Genomic DNA, 17666 nt, shown 5'->3' with positions numbered 1-17666 from the left:
GACCTCGATTTCAACTAAAACTATTAAGGCTCCTTTAAAAAGTATGTGGATTTACAGAAAAAGCCTGGTTGTTTGTGAAATGAATTTACCAAAGATGTTGAAGAAAAAATAAGTAACTTAATGAATGAAACTTCGCCATACAAAAAAGCTTCGACTTTTATAATAATTCTTCTTCAGTGTGCAAAAAAGAATATCCCGCGAGGAGGAATGAAAACATGCGAGCCATTTTGGAATTACGAACTCAACAAAAGAGATTAAACCAGGCAGACAGCTGAAAAAATTTATCATAAAACTGCCGTGGAATGCCGCCTAAATGCTACTGCATGGAGACGTGAAAATGCTGTCATGAAAATAAATGTACCTGAAGTCAAAAGAGAAACTTGGAATAATTTTCTCAAAAGATGAACTGTCAAATAGATGAGAATAAAGCCTATAGTTTGATCAACACTCTCAACAGCAAAATAACCCCAAAAGTAAACCATCCAACGAAGCTGGAATAGGTGACAAAGATAGTCGAGATACAAAATTAATTGCTGAAAAATTCAGCGACTACTATCTCAATAAATTCTACTTAAACTAAGAACAAAAGAAAAGGGAGAAGACACAGCTTAGAATCAAATTATCAAAGATAAATGTTTTAGATTCCATTTTAGTAAATAAATTCACAATTGCAGAACTCAACCAAGCAATTGAAAGCATCCCGAGAGAGTAACAATCAGGACCAGACAAAGTCTTCCCTGGGGTCATTAAGCATCTACGGGAAAAAGCCAAATTTCTTCTTCTCTCCATTTATAACACTTTTTTGGAGAAAAATATTAGTTTCGCAGCTGACTGGATGAAACAAGTCTTATCTCAATTTAAAAACCGGGGAAACAAAAAGAAAATACTGAGTCATAAAGACCAATATCACTGACATCCATTCTAGCCAAAACATTCATAAGAATGATATCTTCCAGACTCAAATTTTTACTGGAGTCAAAAGAATTAATCCACGAAGAACAGGCAAGATTTAGAAGCAATATGTCTACAAATAACTCAATAAGGAAGTTAGTTCATGGGATAGGTGAGAAGTAAATGAAATGACACAGAATCCCAATTCCGTCAAAATAAAAATGACTTACCACAAGGAGCAGTTTGTAGTTGCTCTTTTTTAACACATAAATTAATGACCTCATACAAAAATTAAAAGAAATTCTCGGGATTAATGTCTTCATGTTTGCTGACGATTTGGTGATCTGGCAAAAAACCCTAGAAAATATCAAAACCAAAAACAAATCTTCGCAGGTACATGAATGAAGTTTTGAAAGTAATTGAACTTGGTGCATTGATAATATGTTTTTAAACAAGAACAAAACTGTATACCAATTCTTTTCCCTTAGAAAACTTCAGACAGATTTTGAATTGAAGAGGGATAACGCTACATTAAGTAGAAGTAATTGTACAAAATATCTAGGTGGGATAATAAATGAAATTTAACCAACCATGTGAAAGCAGAAGCGAAAGGTAGAATCTCAATGACTTGCAGTGGCTAAATGGGGATGCATTTAAGCGACCCTGAATACAACAAATATGTTAAACCGATGATCATCATCGTTAAAGACTTGTTGTTTTCAATTTATTGTTTAAAATGTTTATTGATTCAAATGTTTATTGTTCGTTCAAACTAATTCAAATGTTTCTTGTTCATTTATTCTAAATTGTTGAATTGCTAAACTTTTACTGCTTCTCTGTTCTATTTTATGCCCCCTTGTGATGAAGTGAACTGTCAAAAAGCGATATGAAACACATTAGTCAATGGTAGCAAACTGTAGCTAAAATTTTAAAAGAAAATAGAATTATTATAGGACTATGATAAAGTCTTAGCTCTAAAGTTTTTATCAAAGCCAATGATCATTCCTTTTTCTGATTATTAAAATTTGCTTAAATTATTTATAAATTGTGGAGGAAAAAAGTTCTTTTAAACGTTGTGGGGAAGGTCTTTCCAAGGGTAGAGCACAAGTTGCTAGGAACTGTTTACAAGTAACTATTTTATTGGTAAGGAGTCGATCATGCCCACTCATCCATGTGAATTTCGGAGTTAAGATAATCTAAGGATTGAGGCAGAGATATCTGACGAATTAAATAATGATAACGATGTAATATCAGAATTTGAAGCTGGAATTTCATATGAAAATAAACGCTAAACTGTATATGGCATTGTGGTTGGAAAATAATAAACATGTGGCAGAAAAGAGATTTAAAAAATTAAGATCACCTTTAAAAAAGGACTTTACTTTATTAAGTGAATATAGATCAATTGTAAAAGACTATCTTTCCCAGTATATCATCGAAAGTGTCCCAGTTGAAGAGGAGATTTTGCAGAAAAACATATTTTGTCTACCACAGAGAGCAGTTATTTCTACTGACAAGGCTACAAGCAAAGCATGGATTGTTTTTGTTGCAGGATCACATGGAGGAGAGTTAAGTTTAAATGAATATCTACACACCGGTCTTAATTTCACAACCAACTTATTTCTTCTTTTGATTAAATTCAGAAAAAACTCGATTGTTTCAGTAGCAGATATTAAAATGGCCCTTTTGATAATTGAAATTAGTGAAAATGAAAGACACTTTACAAGATTTTAACCATATTTTAATTTTTTTTCAAAACTTGCCATCTTTGACATATCTATATGCATAAATAAAAAGTGGTTCTCTCCAAAGTTAAAGACTCATCATCGAATTTAAAGTGTCACTCCACCATTATACCCCTTTACTTTTACTCTGTAACTAAAATGGGCTTATACATGGGTGTAAAATTCCAGTTAGTTGAAAAAACAATAACCTATATAACAAAAAAATACTTAATTCAGGAAAAATATTTGATCCCTAAATAAAATAAACAATAAAATTTTACGTGTTTTTTGTTGTCGCGAAAAGTTATTCATTGTCTGAATCGAAGAACAAGTTAAAATGCTTCATCGGAAACTGTATCTGTAGCAATTTATTAACAAAGCCATATCTCCTGTATGGTCGTTGACTTCCCTTATATATTAAATTATACTTAAATTATGGCTCGAAAGATACGTGAGGAATTAAGTACAATCACGCAATGGAGTATTGGGATGAATTTTCCATATTTTAATACTTCTGCTGCCTATTATACTGAGATGGTTCGAACTCAAACTTAAGGTGGTTTGTGTGACTTAATGGCTGCCAGACACATTTTAAATTATTGCTAAAATTCCGCGCATAAAATACTTTGAAAATAATCGCGGATTCTCTTGAAAACAGTTAAAATTTAAATCAAAGCAATTCCGCGCGGGAAAAGCCGCGAGCAACAAAGGCTGACGCTTACCCCTTGAGAATATCCCGAACTACATAAATGATAATTTCGAATGAATTCTCGAATCAAGGGCTGAAATTCTCCCTTGCAGCAACGGTTATAATTTTAGATTGATAGAACAAACTGTTCTGGAGTTACAAGGGAGACGCCCACAAACTCTTTATTTTATTATTAAATTGATTGCAAAGTTTATGCTTTATAATAATGTTTAAAATATTTTATTTAAAATATTTATGAACAGCTATTGATCAACAATTACATAAGACATTAAAATTTTAAGTATTGGATAAATAAAACTGACTGTAATTGTTATTTGTGTTAAACACTATAAATCAATCTTCCATGATTGTCTCTTCGCGGTTTAAAACTTTTCATAAAATGAAAATTGAATAAAAATGTTAATATAAAAATAGCTTTTTTGAAATACTAGAAGTTCCTTTTTTCGATGAAACTTTGATGAATATAAAGGAGAAAAGTTTATTTAAAGCAGGAACATTTTTAAAACACAATCATTGTATTGAAAGAGAAAAAGTTACAAATGCTCCAAAATACTGTTAACGAGTAGTTATGCGTCGAGAACTTCATTTTAAGCCTTTTAAAAGCTGAACAAACATTATGTACTTCTGGTTTATTAAATTTCCTATTCCAGCTGATGAGTTGTAATTTTTCGTACGAAACTTTTTCTTGTATTTAAAACTTCGTATGTTTCGGTTTCAAGGCTGTATGAATAGAGTAAAACCAGCTTTTTCTAGTACAAAACGTAGAAAGTATATAATTTCCTAAATATATTTACAAAACAATTGACACAATTTATGAATAACAAAGTAGGGTTTTATTTCTTGAAAAAAAAATCATTTATCTGGTGTGTAAGAGTATTACAAAAAGAAAGGTTTAATTTATTGAAAATTTTATGACGACATATCTCTATATAAAAAAATCGTAAGCAACAGCGCTATTTTGGAAGTTCAGTTTTACGTTATATTTTGCTTTGCTGCAGTCACTAATGTGACGGTTTTGTTATTTGAAAGCATGTTTAACAATAATGTTAGGATATTTATTTATATTTAAATCTGTCTAATATTTAAACTTAAATTAAATATTATACTAATTTCATAAATATAGAAACCGTCTTGCCTTTCATAGTAAATAAAGTGAGCTTGTGTTGTTTCTCGTTGTTCTCCTGTTCTGGTTTCCTTTATCATTTGTGGAATATTTATACAGTTGGGATGAAACCGGGAGCCCTAGGTCTTATCTCGCAAATGCTACAAAAAGGGTTCCATAGAAAGTTAAAAGGTCAATTGACCATTAGATTCCATTCCAAAATCAGATCATAGTATTTTAATCAATTGTTTCATTGTCAAAAATTTGAACAAGAGGAATGCCACAGCGAATGTCATGGTACTTAGCAACTCCAAATTGCAAAGGTGACTCAAAAAAGATATATGCAGGAAGTATGATAGGCAAGATAAGTATGAAAGGTATTTACATTCGATAATTAGTTCGACAATAATTAACTTGTAATAAAAACGTACCTTAGGGGGCATTCTATACCCCATAACAATGCAATCATTGAGTTGAAATTTCGGGTGCTGAAAAGCCCATTATTCATCATGCACTGAACCACTTGATTTTTTTCGAAACTTTAATTCGAACGAAAGTTATCACTGTTTCTTTTGCAAATATTTTCTCCCCCTTTCTTGCTTTAAATAATTACTATATGTCCATTGTTGTAAAAAAAAAGCTTATTTATCTCTCCACATCTTTATTTATATGATAATACTTAGGCTGATGGTGAAAGTAACATCGAAGGAGAGGGAGGAAGATAGGACGTTGCTATATGTAACATCTTAATACTTATATTGAAATAGTTAAAAATATTTTTAAAAAAACTTAAGTAGAGCATTCAAGAGAAAACCGTTCCCTATTTGAATTGAAGTAATAACGTAAGTTTATCGTTAACAAATAAAACGACAACCTTAATACAAATAAACTTTAAGGGAGTTGAATCTTGATAATCATCAACTCAGAATTCGGTCGGCTGCTCAATGCTGATTATAAAATAAAATATTTTATAACATGAGTGATTTGCTAGCTTGCATCTTTAATCAATTAAAAATTAGTTGCATCGCACGTTTTTATGAATTATTCTAAGTTATCTTCAGTTTCCTATATTAGGATATCACAGGTATAATCAACGTTAATAATTTTGCAACGTATGGTGTCACGTTATTTGGAATGGAGCGTTAACAATTTCACAACTTCCCCAAAATCGTATTTTGAAAAGTATTTGAAACCTCATGTTTCTTATACTTAATGGCGTTTCTCATATTAATATGAAACCACATGTTTCTTATACTAATATTTATGCTTTAATAGCGTGCTTCCATACATTTAAATAATGGAAAACAGGAACTAATAGTATAAAACTGAAGTTATCAATTAAGCTATTGGAAAATTGTAGTAAAGTGTGAGTAATAATACTATATGTATAGTTAATCTTTCTTTTGATGAGTTTAACTAACTCATATTATAGTAACTCTAATAATATGCAGCCGTATTGGAATATACAAAATGTAATAAAGAAAATAAAGGATGTGTATTATAGTAATATTGTGGTAAGTATACTACGTTTCGCAAGGTTGTGAAAAACTACTATACCTATATTAAGCCTCTATAATGGTGTAACAGGTTCTCATTACCACAATACATATAACGGCAATGCCAGTAGTATTTAATACTATATTTAATTAATCATCGCTGGTGTCAAGAACTGTTTGGCGATATTTTACGGCCTTCGAAATAAGTACCGTTATTCGCTCGTTTGTCAAAATCATGCAAATGTCGTTACTAAAAGTTTTTGCGAATTCAAATTACTTGAGAAATTGTATGAAGAAACTAAATTAATGGGAAAAAGACACTTTTCCATTTAAGAAAATTATAAAAAACTGCCATAATATAATAGGTGCCAATGATGCTCAATTACCTTTTTAATAGGTACTACTAGTATTTTGTTAATTGGGTTTTTTAATAGGCAATAAGTGTAGAAATATTGATACCTAAATACCTACCATAGTGTTGAAATAGGTTTTGTACTGCCTCCGAAGGGGATAAGTACCAGAGAAAATTGCTGATTATGATAATCAGGAGTTGATTTCGAGCAATAGTATTATGGCAAATGATACGGAATATCTTAAAAATATGTTTTGTTTTGTCTGATAACATAAAGCCACCAGGAAGGGCAGCAAATAACTTTTAAAGAAATTGAATTCTTTTAGCTCAATTCATCGTACCGATGCATGTTTTGTTACACTCTCAGTTTTGTGCATGATATCGTAGTGTTGATTATTATGGTTTTTTTTCCTCCGTAAACACCAAAAATGGGTATTCAACTAGTTAGTTAATATACGATACTGTACAAAAAGATTTTTTTTAAAAAATAAACGAAATCCTTCGAAGATTTTTCCGATTTCCCAAAAAGCTGGTATTGGACCCAGAGATTTATCTTGACTTATACTCTTGTCCAGAGTCCACAATTTCTGTACGCAGCTGCCTGCGGCCCATTTGTGAGCCGTAGCCACTTGGTTGTGAGCCGCTGCTCTTTGTGATAGTATTTTACGGTAATGGCATATTTTACTGTAAAGGCTTCCTTCTTAGTTTTCCAGCATGATGTTATTCAATGGGAATGTGGAGTCCGGTCGGAGTTCATTATAATTTTTCAACCTTTTCTTCTCATTATTCCTTTCTAAGATATATTTATTTGAAAATTATAAAAAGTCACCATTCTTACTTAAAACTCTGGTCGTCGTATTCGTATTGTTTATCTTGGAGTTCTCTCAAGTCACCGATTAACTCTTTGAAAGACCTGACAATAAAATGGAATTCTCTTTAAGTGATAATAAAATTATTTTATGAAAAATCTGTGATTTAAAAATGTAGTTAAAAACTTACTCTCTATTTAATGCTAAACATTCAACTCCCGGATGTGCTGCGACAACATTTGCAGTCCTTTTGTCTTCACTACAAGAAAAGAAATTATCAATTAATAATAGTAATGAATAAAAACTATAAACAGAGAAGTTATTCGAAGTGTCATACGCAAATCAAGCTGAATTTTTTGAACAGTTATTTTTTATGGAATCATGTATATTATAATCATTTGTCTATTTTACAATGATAATAGAAACATAAATTATTGGAAATGTAAGCTTGTACAAAGAGATTTGTAAAGAATCGCAGAAATTTGCCAAGTTTGCGATAACTGATATGGCAGGATGACTTACGTTTAAGATTTAGAAAAATAATTTCGAACAATTTATTGTTCAAAATCAACTAAAGTACTGCTAATAAATTTCTATTATACTACTAATAAATTTCAGTACTGCTAATAAATTTCTATTATAAAAATGCCTGTGAAATGCAGAATTGTGCAGGAATTTATAACTCAACACAAGATTTTTTTATATTATAATTCATTCTTTTAAATAGCAAATATCATGACTTCCGACTAAGAAGTCTTAAATTTAAAAATAAAAATTTAAATATCCAGTAATGCTCATCGTCTGCGGAAATATTTAAACTTGGCGACGTATTCATGGTAAAAATTACAGTCTTTGATAATTTATAACTTAAAGGTTGCTTCAAAATGAACAAAATAAATTTTATGTATGATTTCAGAAACTAACAAGCTATCTTGTAACTTAAAAATGTTTAGTTACGCTCTAATTTATTTTGATAAATGTATGCAAATTATGTTTGTTTGAATTATGACCAAATATTTTGTGCAATAATTTCCTATTTTTCTGTACAACATTATGAGCTTTTTTGGGAAAATATTTGCGTTAGAGGAATATTTTACTGTTAATAGTCATTTTTTAAGTTTTCAATTTTAAATCCATAATTTATATTGACATACATAACTGCAATATTATTTTTAATGTTAGATTATTACAATGCAAAATAATCATTACAATACACTAGAATCTATTTAAAACATAATATTGCATTACAATACGATATAATATTTAAATGTCAGTTATTCGCTTTTAATGTTAGATTTTGACTTTTTTTTAATAAACAAGTAATCCCTCCACCTAAAATAACAAAGTATTATGATTAGCGAGACTCATTATAAATATTTGTAGCTTTTCATTGTAATAGAATGTGCAATATAATATTTTTATTAGCAAATTATAAGAAGTAACACATTCTTTGATATAAATTGTATTTTAATTATCGATAATTTGTAGATTAAAAAATATTTACTTTTACCTACTAGGTTGGATTATAGATTAAAATAAAATATATTTAATATATTACGTACATTAAAACAAACTGCTTTCTTTATAACAAATTTTATTTCTGCTAAATTAAAATAAAAAATAAAAGTTTTTTTTTAAATTTTAATAAAATGATTTTCAATTATTCAAAATCAATCCATTAAAGCTCCTCATTTTAAATTTTACATAATTTAATGATACTAACAGATGCATGTCAACATTAAGTCAAAATTCTCAGTGCATATCTCACAATAAATAAAAAGCTTCACTATTTTCTTTTGTGCCATTTTTAATAACTTCAAAGAAATATTTTTTTTTTGCTTTAAAAGTAAATATTTTTATTTTTGGAGTTCACTTACAAAGAAAGGTCGACAGAATGTCACTCACTAATCGAGCTGAAATTTTTTACAAATAAGTTTTTAGGTTGACAGATCATGAATAATTTTTTTGTCCATTTCGAAGTAATTATTCAGTTAAAAATTATCAGAAACTGCAATTTTGAATACGTCAATTATTCCACAGAAAAAGAATATAGTCGACGAAAAAAGTCATTATCACTTATGACTTTTCTTTTTAATTGTAGACTTTATTTGTGTTTTAAACGACTAAAAGATTAATTTATTTGGAATTAGAAAGATCCTTAGTTTTTTTATAATAATATTTTTAAAAGTTTTTTTTATCCACAATAGCTAGTGAGGAAATGTTTAAAAACTTATTTGATAATCAATTACAACTCAGAAATTTATATCTAAAGCAAAAAATGGAATTTATTTCAATCCAATCCTTATTGGAGATTAAATATTCACATATTTTAATGAAAAATATTATTTTGTATTAGAGCATTTCAATGTTCTGAGAAGGAGATACTGAACTCAAATTAATGCATTATTTAATGTCATTTATTTGAAAACACATATCCAATTTCAAATTAAATTGCTTGTTTCAACTTAACTCTTGCTGTTTTAACAAGTTGTAACTTGATGATGAAAGGGACAACACGTGGATTGCATGGCTTATCGATATTGCACTCACCAACTCGCAAAAGAGAAAAGAAAAGACTCACAGAGCACTGATGTTCTGTTTCAGTTAAATGTATGGGAAAAAACGTATGCTAAAAATCTTGTTTTTTTCTTAATTCATCTATATTAAATTATACTCTTTTAACAATTTTGATACGATATATCCTTTGTACTCTCTTAAAACTTTCAAAAAGTTGAGTAATATAAAGGCTTCGTGCCAAAATTTTTACTTGAGATTGAAACCACTATTTGTAAAGGTATATTATGATTCTAATTAATGAAATAAATAACATCAAATGTGTTACATTTATAATAAACTCATATTTTTTTGATTGTAAGTTGAATGGGGCCAGTTTTGAGATGTTTACTCCTTAACCATATGTCAACACAAGCCCCACGAAAACATATGGTTATGTATTGTTTAATGCTGGTTAATTGAAACTATATAAGGGAAACAATAGATAGGAGCAATATATAAAGAATTGCAACTATATATTGAAACTAATATCAAAATAGATATTAAACCCCATAGTCTATCCCTTTTTGTTGAAATTCTGAAAATAAAATATGTTAATAAAAGAGTAAAGAAGAAATTTTAAAGTTACTTTTTCACCTTAAAACATCCTTTCATAAATTTTATAGAGTATTATTCATTGTGTGATTATGCAATTGCGCATGGAAGTACAGCATTAGTTTCCAGAAATTTTTTTCTCCAAAAATTAAACAAGTTATTCAAGAAGTCCACTGTAGCCTCATGTCCCCACCTCTATATTAAACGCAGTTTTTTCAACTGCATTATTTATAGCGAATTTGGAGAAATTTCTAGGTTCTTTACAAATATTTTTGTCCAAACTTCAAGTTTCTGAAACCAATGCGAAAAAGGCGTTTCATGTATGTTTTTAAAAAAAATAAGTAAATAAAAAAGTAAATAAGAATAAATTAATAAATTTTTTTAAAAAAAATGAGAAAAAAACGATAGAACTTATCCTGATTTGCGAGAGATGCATTCCCTGATATTTAAGATATTTACTATAATCACAAAATCATGTAACTTAATATAATACATAAAAAAAAAATTCAAACATTACTTAAGTAGAGCTCTTTCACCGAAATAATCCCCTTTTCCTAAACATCTGATTTCTTCCTCTATGTCAAATCTTCGTCGCGTCACTATCACCTGTAAAATATTGTAGTTTATAAATTGATTGATAACTGAAATACAATTCATTAATAATGAGAAGAGACAAGCACAATACTATTGCCAAACTAAAGTTATAAATACTTTGTTAGCAATACAAATACATTAACCTATTATTATTTGAAGAAGTTATGCCAAATAATAAAATTGTTTAAAATGATATTATTAAGACATATTTATATATTTTCGAAATGATTATAGGTTTCACATTATAGGGCAAAGTTAGGACATTTTGTTACATGTCAGAGAAAGGTAGTAGCATATTTAATAGGGATCACTTTTTTTAACTGTTAAAAAAATTTAGATGTCATTAATGTAATGCATTTCTTTTGAAGCATTTCTAAAAATGTGATTAAAAAAAGCAACAAAAGTTAATTTCTAAAATAAAGAAAAGTTTTCCTGACCTCTTCCAGTATGTTTATTTATAATTTAAATATTGTACACTGATAAAAAATAAAATATGGGCAAAACTACCAGAATCCACAGATTTTACTGTGTTTCTGGCTGTATGGGGACACCAGAAAGCTCGGTAGTTTTTACTAAAACACTTTGGTTATGATTTTAATGAAATCAACAATAAATTATAGTTTTATATTATGTTATAGAATTAGGCAAATGTAAAATTAAATCATTTTATCATGATACCTCACAGCGTGAAATAAAAGTCATTTATTCAATTAATTTAGTTAATAAAGAATTTCCGATAAACCGATATCTTATGAACGGAAAAATTACCAATTGAATGATTTAAATACCGTAAATTTTGGTTTCATTAACCAGATATGTGGTTTCTTTTTATACGAAATGCCATTACCGTACTGTACGTAATTTTACCTGATTTTTCTACGTGTATGTTTCTCTTTCGAATAATAAAATTTAAGGTGTGAGTTTTTGAACCAATAAGGCAACTTAAAAAAATATCCTTATAAACAAACATACAATTTATTAGTTACAAAATATATTTCAAATAATTCTAACCATAATGATGGAATTAAATTTGATTACCTTTAACTACTATCGGCGGTAAATTAAAACATAGTAGTATGAAATTAACTTGAATGCAACCTTAGAAAGCCAGATTCAGTTCCCCTGTTGAATTAGTGTAGAATAATTGAAATGCTCCGGGGACGATTAAGTTCCCGTTTAATTAATAATACGAGAAGGTGTAATTAATGATACGAGAAGAATTAATAATGCGTGTTTTGGAGTACAGGGAGTTCATTTACGGCGAAAAAAATTGTTATCGAACTGCGATAAACAACAAATTCTTTAATCACAGTATTTTATACTTAGTCGCATCTGTGGCCGATGTTAATCCTAAATGATGCTCTATATCCTACACAAACCTTAACATATAAAAAAAATAAAAAGAGTCTTGAAAAATTGTTAATTGTGTATGTGTGACCGAAAATAAAGTTCTTACAAGTATAATATGTTTGTTCGTTTTTAAAAATATTCATAAATTTTTGAGAAATATTTTAATATTGCACAAAAATGTAGGAATATTTTTTTTTGTGAATTTTTGTAATCTCAAAGACAAATTGACTTAAAGAATTGAACTTTTAACTATCTGAAATCAAGGTCGAATGAGTGTTACTGTTTCTCTCGTCAGTAGGAATGTCCACCGTTGGAAACCAATATAAATATTTATTGAACTATTCCAAAAATCAAGCAGAAGTTTCTTTCTCACATTTGAAAAAAAATATTTTGACATGTGAGCATCCCAACTTTTTATCAACAATTTAAATAAATTTATAAAAATCTAATAATAATTTTTGATTATACTTTATAGTTTTATGACTATTTAAATTTTAAAATGCGAAAAATCGGGATAAATTTTGCATTTATTATTTTATATAAGTTAAATAGCACATGAACACTAGGAGAAAAGCAATGATTTCCTTATTAATTATTTTATGTAAGTTAAATAGTACATGAACACTAAGAGAAAAACAATGATTTCCGTATTAATTATTTTATGTAAGTTAAATATTACGTGAACACTAAGAAAAAAACAATGATTTCCTTATTAATTATTTTATGTAAGTTAAATAGTACATGAACACTAAGAGAAAAACAATGAGTTCCAGTGTTCTATTTCACTTTTTTCAATTTTTGTATCAGTTGTTTTTGAAGTTAATTATAATTACCGAAAAACATTTGTTAATTTTATCATTAACTTCGTTTTATAAGTCGGAACACAATCAGAGTCCTTGTATTTTTTTAAAATAAGAAAAAAAATGAAGGATATTTAAAAACAAAATATGATTTTTAATACATTGTAGTTCAAGAAGGATACGATTGCATCCAGTTTTGAATCTCTTTGTAGGTACCCACTGCGATTGTACCCCGTTTTAAACCCCTTTGTGGAAACCTGACGCCAAAACTCAGAAAATAATTAAAACATCGAATTTTCGAAATTGACTTGGCATCAAAATAGCTTCATTTTAATTACTTATTTAATTAATTCTAGGCTACTCTATATCTTAACTTTAAAAGAAATGAGGCATGTTTCAATGTGGCTCAAATTAATGGTATGTTTTTGCATGAAAATCTAAGTTCGAGAATACAAGTAAGGAATTTTTTGTTTTAATAATTTTGTCATCTTTTCATGGTTTTTCATAAATCTTTTGAAATACCAATGAACGTTTCAATAAAAGAATAAACAATTTTGGTTCAAAATATTTTAAAATAGACTCTTACCTTTCCTTTGCTAATAATGTAGAAAGTATCACCACTTCCTCCTTCTCTTATGATATACTCACCCGATGGATAAAAATCCTAAGCAGAAAAAAAACATACTTAAAATTGGTACAATATTAGGAAGCACTCCTTTTTGCGGGTATAATCGTGTGAGCTGGTGAAGAGATTACACTTTTTTCTGGATTTTATTTTTAAAAAACTATATTTAATTTCTTTTAAAGAATGTTATTTTATTTTATTTTATTTTATTTTATTTTAATAATTTTCTTCTTCTTATTCTGGAATCTCCCATGTTGACTCAACATTTTGAACTTATTTTATGAGTTCCATATACTTACAGCTTATGCACAATAATCAAAACTTATTAATTTTCTTAATTTTTTTCTTCTTCTTTTTATCCTTTTTGTATTTTGTATTTATTTATTGTGCTATATATATAGATATATACAATACTACCTTATATACACGGTGAATGTAGTTTAAGCTTTTTTAAATGTTATTCAGCATATTCCTAATTTAAATAACTGCTTTGAATAAGTTAAATGAAACAAATATGCAAAAAGGAAGCTAACTCATTTTTGAAAAATTAAGCCGTTTTTTGCATCGTAATAAAGATAAAAACTTCCTCATTGAAGCGATTAAATAAAAATAATATTTAACTAATAATAGTTTTAATACTATTACATTTTAAAATAATCATTTAAAAATTTAATTGAAAAAAATTTTTAAATCTTATAATAGAAAATCCAGAAACTTTTTACAATTTGGTAAATTATAAAAAACTTGAAACTGAAGATAATTGTCAACTACAAAGCTAGATGGCATTTCTGCTAAATAAACATCACTTAAATAATAAATATTTTTCTACCGTATCTTTAAAAATAATCATTTTAAGTAAGTGGAATATTATAAATTACTAAACTTGAGATAATTGTGGATGAAGAGCTCTTAATATGAATGCCTTATTTTCAAGCCTGCAGTGTAAAAAATATTAATGGTAGCATAATTGAGAAGAATATTGTAAAAGTTCTAACGTATTCGTAACTACTAAATATTTTTTTAATTGAAAAGAAGTAAATCATAACCTGAAAATTCATAAAAATATTTTTTTCAACTAAAATGTGAAGTAATATTTTAACAAAATTCAGCAACTTTGAATTAATTTTTTTTCAGTTTTCACTTTTTTCTTGTCATGCAAACAGTCTAATTATGAAAGATTGCTTCAAATGAATTTTTTTTAACAAAAATAGGACATATTTCAACTTTTAAAATTTGCTATCGTTGAATAAGTGAGAAATTTTTTTTATTTAATTTTTTAAGTTGATACAGTACCTCATTTTGAAATAGTTTAAATTTATAATATGAAGTCAAATCGTAATGATTATATTTCTCTATATTAAAAGAACGTAAACACCGCCGTTGTTTTAAGTGTTCAACTTAAAGTTACATTTTGTTTTGCTGATCAAGAACTATTAGACTTAGAAGCTCGATACAATGAAGGTGTGTTAAAAAGTACAGAGAATAGGATGAAGTGAAGAAAATATGTTCCATAGTTAGTTCGAGAATCACTTACCAGGAAGGTAAAAAAAAATACTACGCGGACCTGCAACTACAGAGTTTAAATTTGACATGATGAAAGAGCCATTTTTATTACTGTTTTATAAACATAACGCCTTGTTTTTTTTCCTTTCAAAATTCCAATTTGTTTGAAAATTATTACTGACTTAAATTCTATTTTCATAAAAAGAAAATATTTTTTTTGCTTTAAATGTTGATTATTTATCCATTGTTGGATAAAAGACTTATTTTCTTTCTCGAGATCATTGTTTCATAAATCACACTAAAGTTAGTATCTATCGCAAAAGTAACGAAAAATAAAGGAAAAATTACTGTCTTAATATTTGCAATAAAAGTTTTTAAAAAAACTTAATACATGAGAGATAAAAATTTATTTGAATTATTATATGCGTGGTCAAGAACTAAAAATACTTCTCGTTAATTTTTTTCCTTCGGTCATCACAACTTTTATTCCTCGTGTGAATTTTTTTCAGCCCAGTTGATTATCCATATAATAATCCATTTTATAATAACTATTATAGTAACTATTACATATTGACAAAATATTCTTACCTGAATCTGCAATAATTGTTGCTACTGTAGACAAAATGGTTTGTGTTTTTCTATGAAATATCAACCTTAAAAAATAGGTGAATGAGAAGCAATTACGAGAATTGGTGAATCGAGTCTACCAGTATGATTTGAAAAGTGTCAAATTTAACAGAATGTTGTAAAATCAATCATTACAAATTGATGTTATCATCGATTATTCGGCAATTCAAGATATTTCTGTGACAGGGTATTTCGTTAAAATCTAATAAGATGAAAGTTTTATACGTTCTCTTTTCAATATGATTGATTTAGAACTGAATTAAATAAAATATAAACATTGGAATATGTTACCTACAAAAAAGCTGACATTGTAAACATTTTATAAAAATGTTTAGCTGAGTATGAAATGCGAGAGTTGTTATATACTTTGCTTTCTATAAATATGATCATTTGGCAGAAAAAAGAGAAAGCAAAACAGGGCTTTATTTTTGTAATGTGTGCAATGTGTGTAAAATCCTAATTCTTTCATGCTTCAACTTTGCTGATAACAATCACTGCAATTTAAAAGTATAAGGCTGCAAACGTAGAATAATGTGAAATTTTTTAACATCTCATAAATATCAGATTAAACCTAAGAATCTCCATTTTTTTCGTATATTAGTCTCTTAAATAATCAAACTTATTTGTGCTTTAAAGATGAATAGCTAAAAAGCTTATTTTTCAATCCTGGCTCTTTATTAGTTATTTAAAATGAAAAAGAAATCTCTTTTGATGTTCTTATTATTTTATTGTTTTTCTATTGGCAAAATCTAAAAGATTTAAAAAAAAGAAAATATAGTAGGATTTATTTTAAAGTCAAATTCATTACGAAACAAAAAAAAATTAAATCTTTTTATGAAATTTTGTTAAATTAACGTCGGCAAACTTTCGACATATATTTTACTTTTACGATTTTCTTTTAATATCATTTTTTTTAAAATCACGCCGATAATAAATTAATATTTATCTTTGTTAAATCCCATTTCTTGCAGTTTTTTTAGTGAACCTAATTTGCTCAAGATACGCGATTTTTAATTTGGGTAAAAGATTCTCAATTATTAATATTCTTGAGATAAATTTCCTTTTTCTTAACACTATAAGCAAATGTTTGTACATGTTCTTATTAAATTATATTTTCTAACAAGTCACTTATCTTAAATAGAATGATAATATTACTTTCATTATTTAGTAACTGCTGAAAAGACTTTTTTTTACTTAAAATATATTAAAAAATAAAAAATAAAAATCAAGTAGTTCATTTTTCAAGCCCCAAAAGCATAAAATGTGTTCTTCAAAAATTGTTGTTTCAAATTTCAAGATTATATTTTCTGTTCAGCAACAAATCTTTAGCAAAATTAAAGTTTTATTAAGTTTCTTATAAAACAAAATGGGTTTCTTATTAAAAAATAACTCATAAAAAAATTCATTTTTTACGAGTTGTAATTCTGATTAGAACTGAATCAACAACTTAATATTAGCTTTACTATTGCTCTGTTATCAGTGTAATAAAGCAATTTGGTATTACAGTATGTGAAAAATAATAAAGATATGAAGCATATTGATCGGAATAAATGCACATTCAAAACTTGGGCTATTTCCTGGCATTATGCACTTACACAGTATTTCCTCCAGCAATATTTTTAAGATTTTTAAAATATCATATGGAAGATTGATTACTGTTAATTTTTTATTGTATTTGTTTATTGTTTATTGTTAATTGTGGAAAAAAATAGAATTACAGGTATATTGAAACTTTACGGTTCAGCACGTGTAACAAATCTTCCAATTTACTGTTAATCTGAATGTATATCATGAATCCAGCAATATCGCTTTTTCTGTTGCTATTCTTACTTCACGGTATTGTACAACCCGTGCTATTGTGCTGCGTGATTTTGACATTCGCGGTTTTTTCCGTTATGATTTTATCAAATAACTGTCAATAATGACAATCAACTTCTATAATGGAGCTAAAATTCTAAATAAAATTATAGGTGTTA

The 17666-nt window shown here is 27.6% G+C and overlaps 1 protein-coding gene across 1 annotated transcript in view; it reads right to left on the bottom strand.

Moving 5' to 3' along the window:
- Positions 1 to 17666, bottom strand: part of LOC107436702 (cGMP-dependent protein kinase 1-like) — a 107579-nt gene that overhangs the window by 19766 nt on the left and 70147 nt on the right. The window contains exons 7-10 of the mRNA XM_043045989.3: positions 13522 to 13599; positions 10709 to 10797; positions 7274 to 7342; positions 7113 to 7187 (exon numbers count right to left, since the gene is read on the bottom strand). Of these exons, the coding sequence (XP_042901923.1) occupies positions 7113 to 7187; positions 7274 to 7342; positions 10709 to 10797; positions 13522 to 13599 (311 nt within the window). The remainder of the gene's footprint in view (positions 1 to 7112; positions 7188 to 7273; positions 7343 to 10708; positions 10798 to 13521; positions 13600 to 17666) is intronic.

The sequence above is a fragment of the Parasteatoda tepidariorum genome, chromosome 1 (genome assembly GCF_982258835.1).
Source record: "Parasteatoda tepidariorum strain Cologne lab strain chromosome 1, Ptep-v5.0, whole genome shotgun sequence".
NCBI lineage: Eukaryota > Metazoa > Arthropoda > Arachnida > Araneae > Theridiidae > Parasteatoda > Parasteatoda tepidariorum.
The sequence above is the reverse complement of the archived record's forward strand: the minus strand, read 5'-3'. Positions and strand labels throughout refer to the sequence as shown.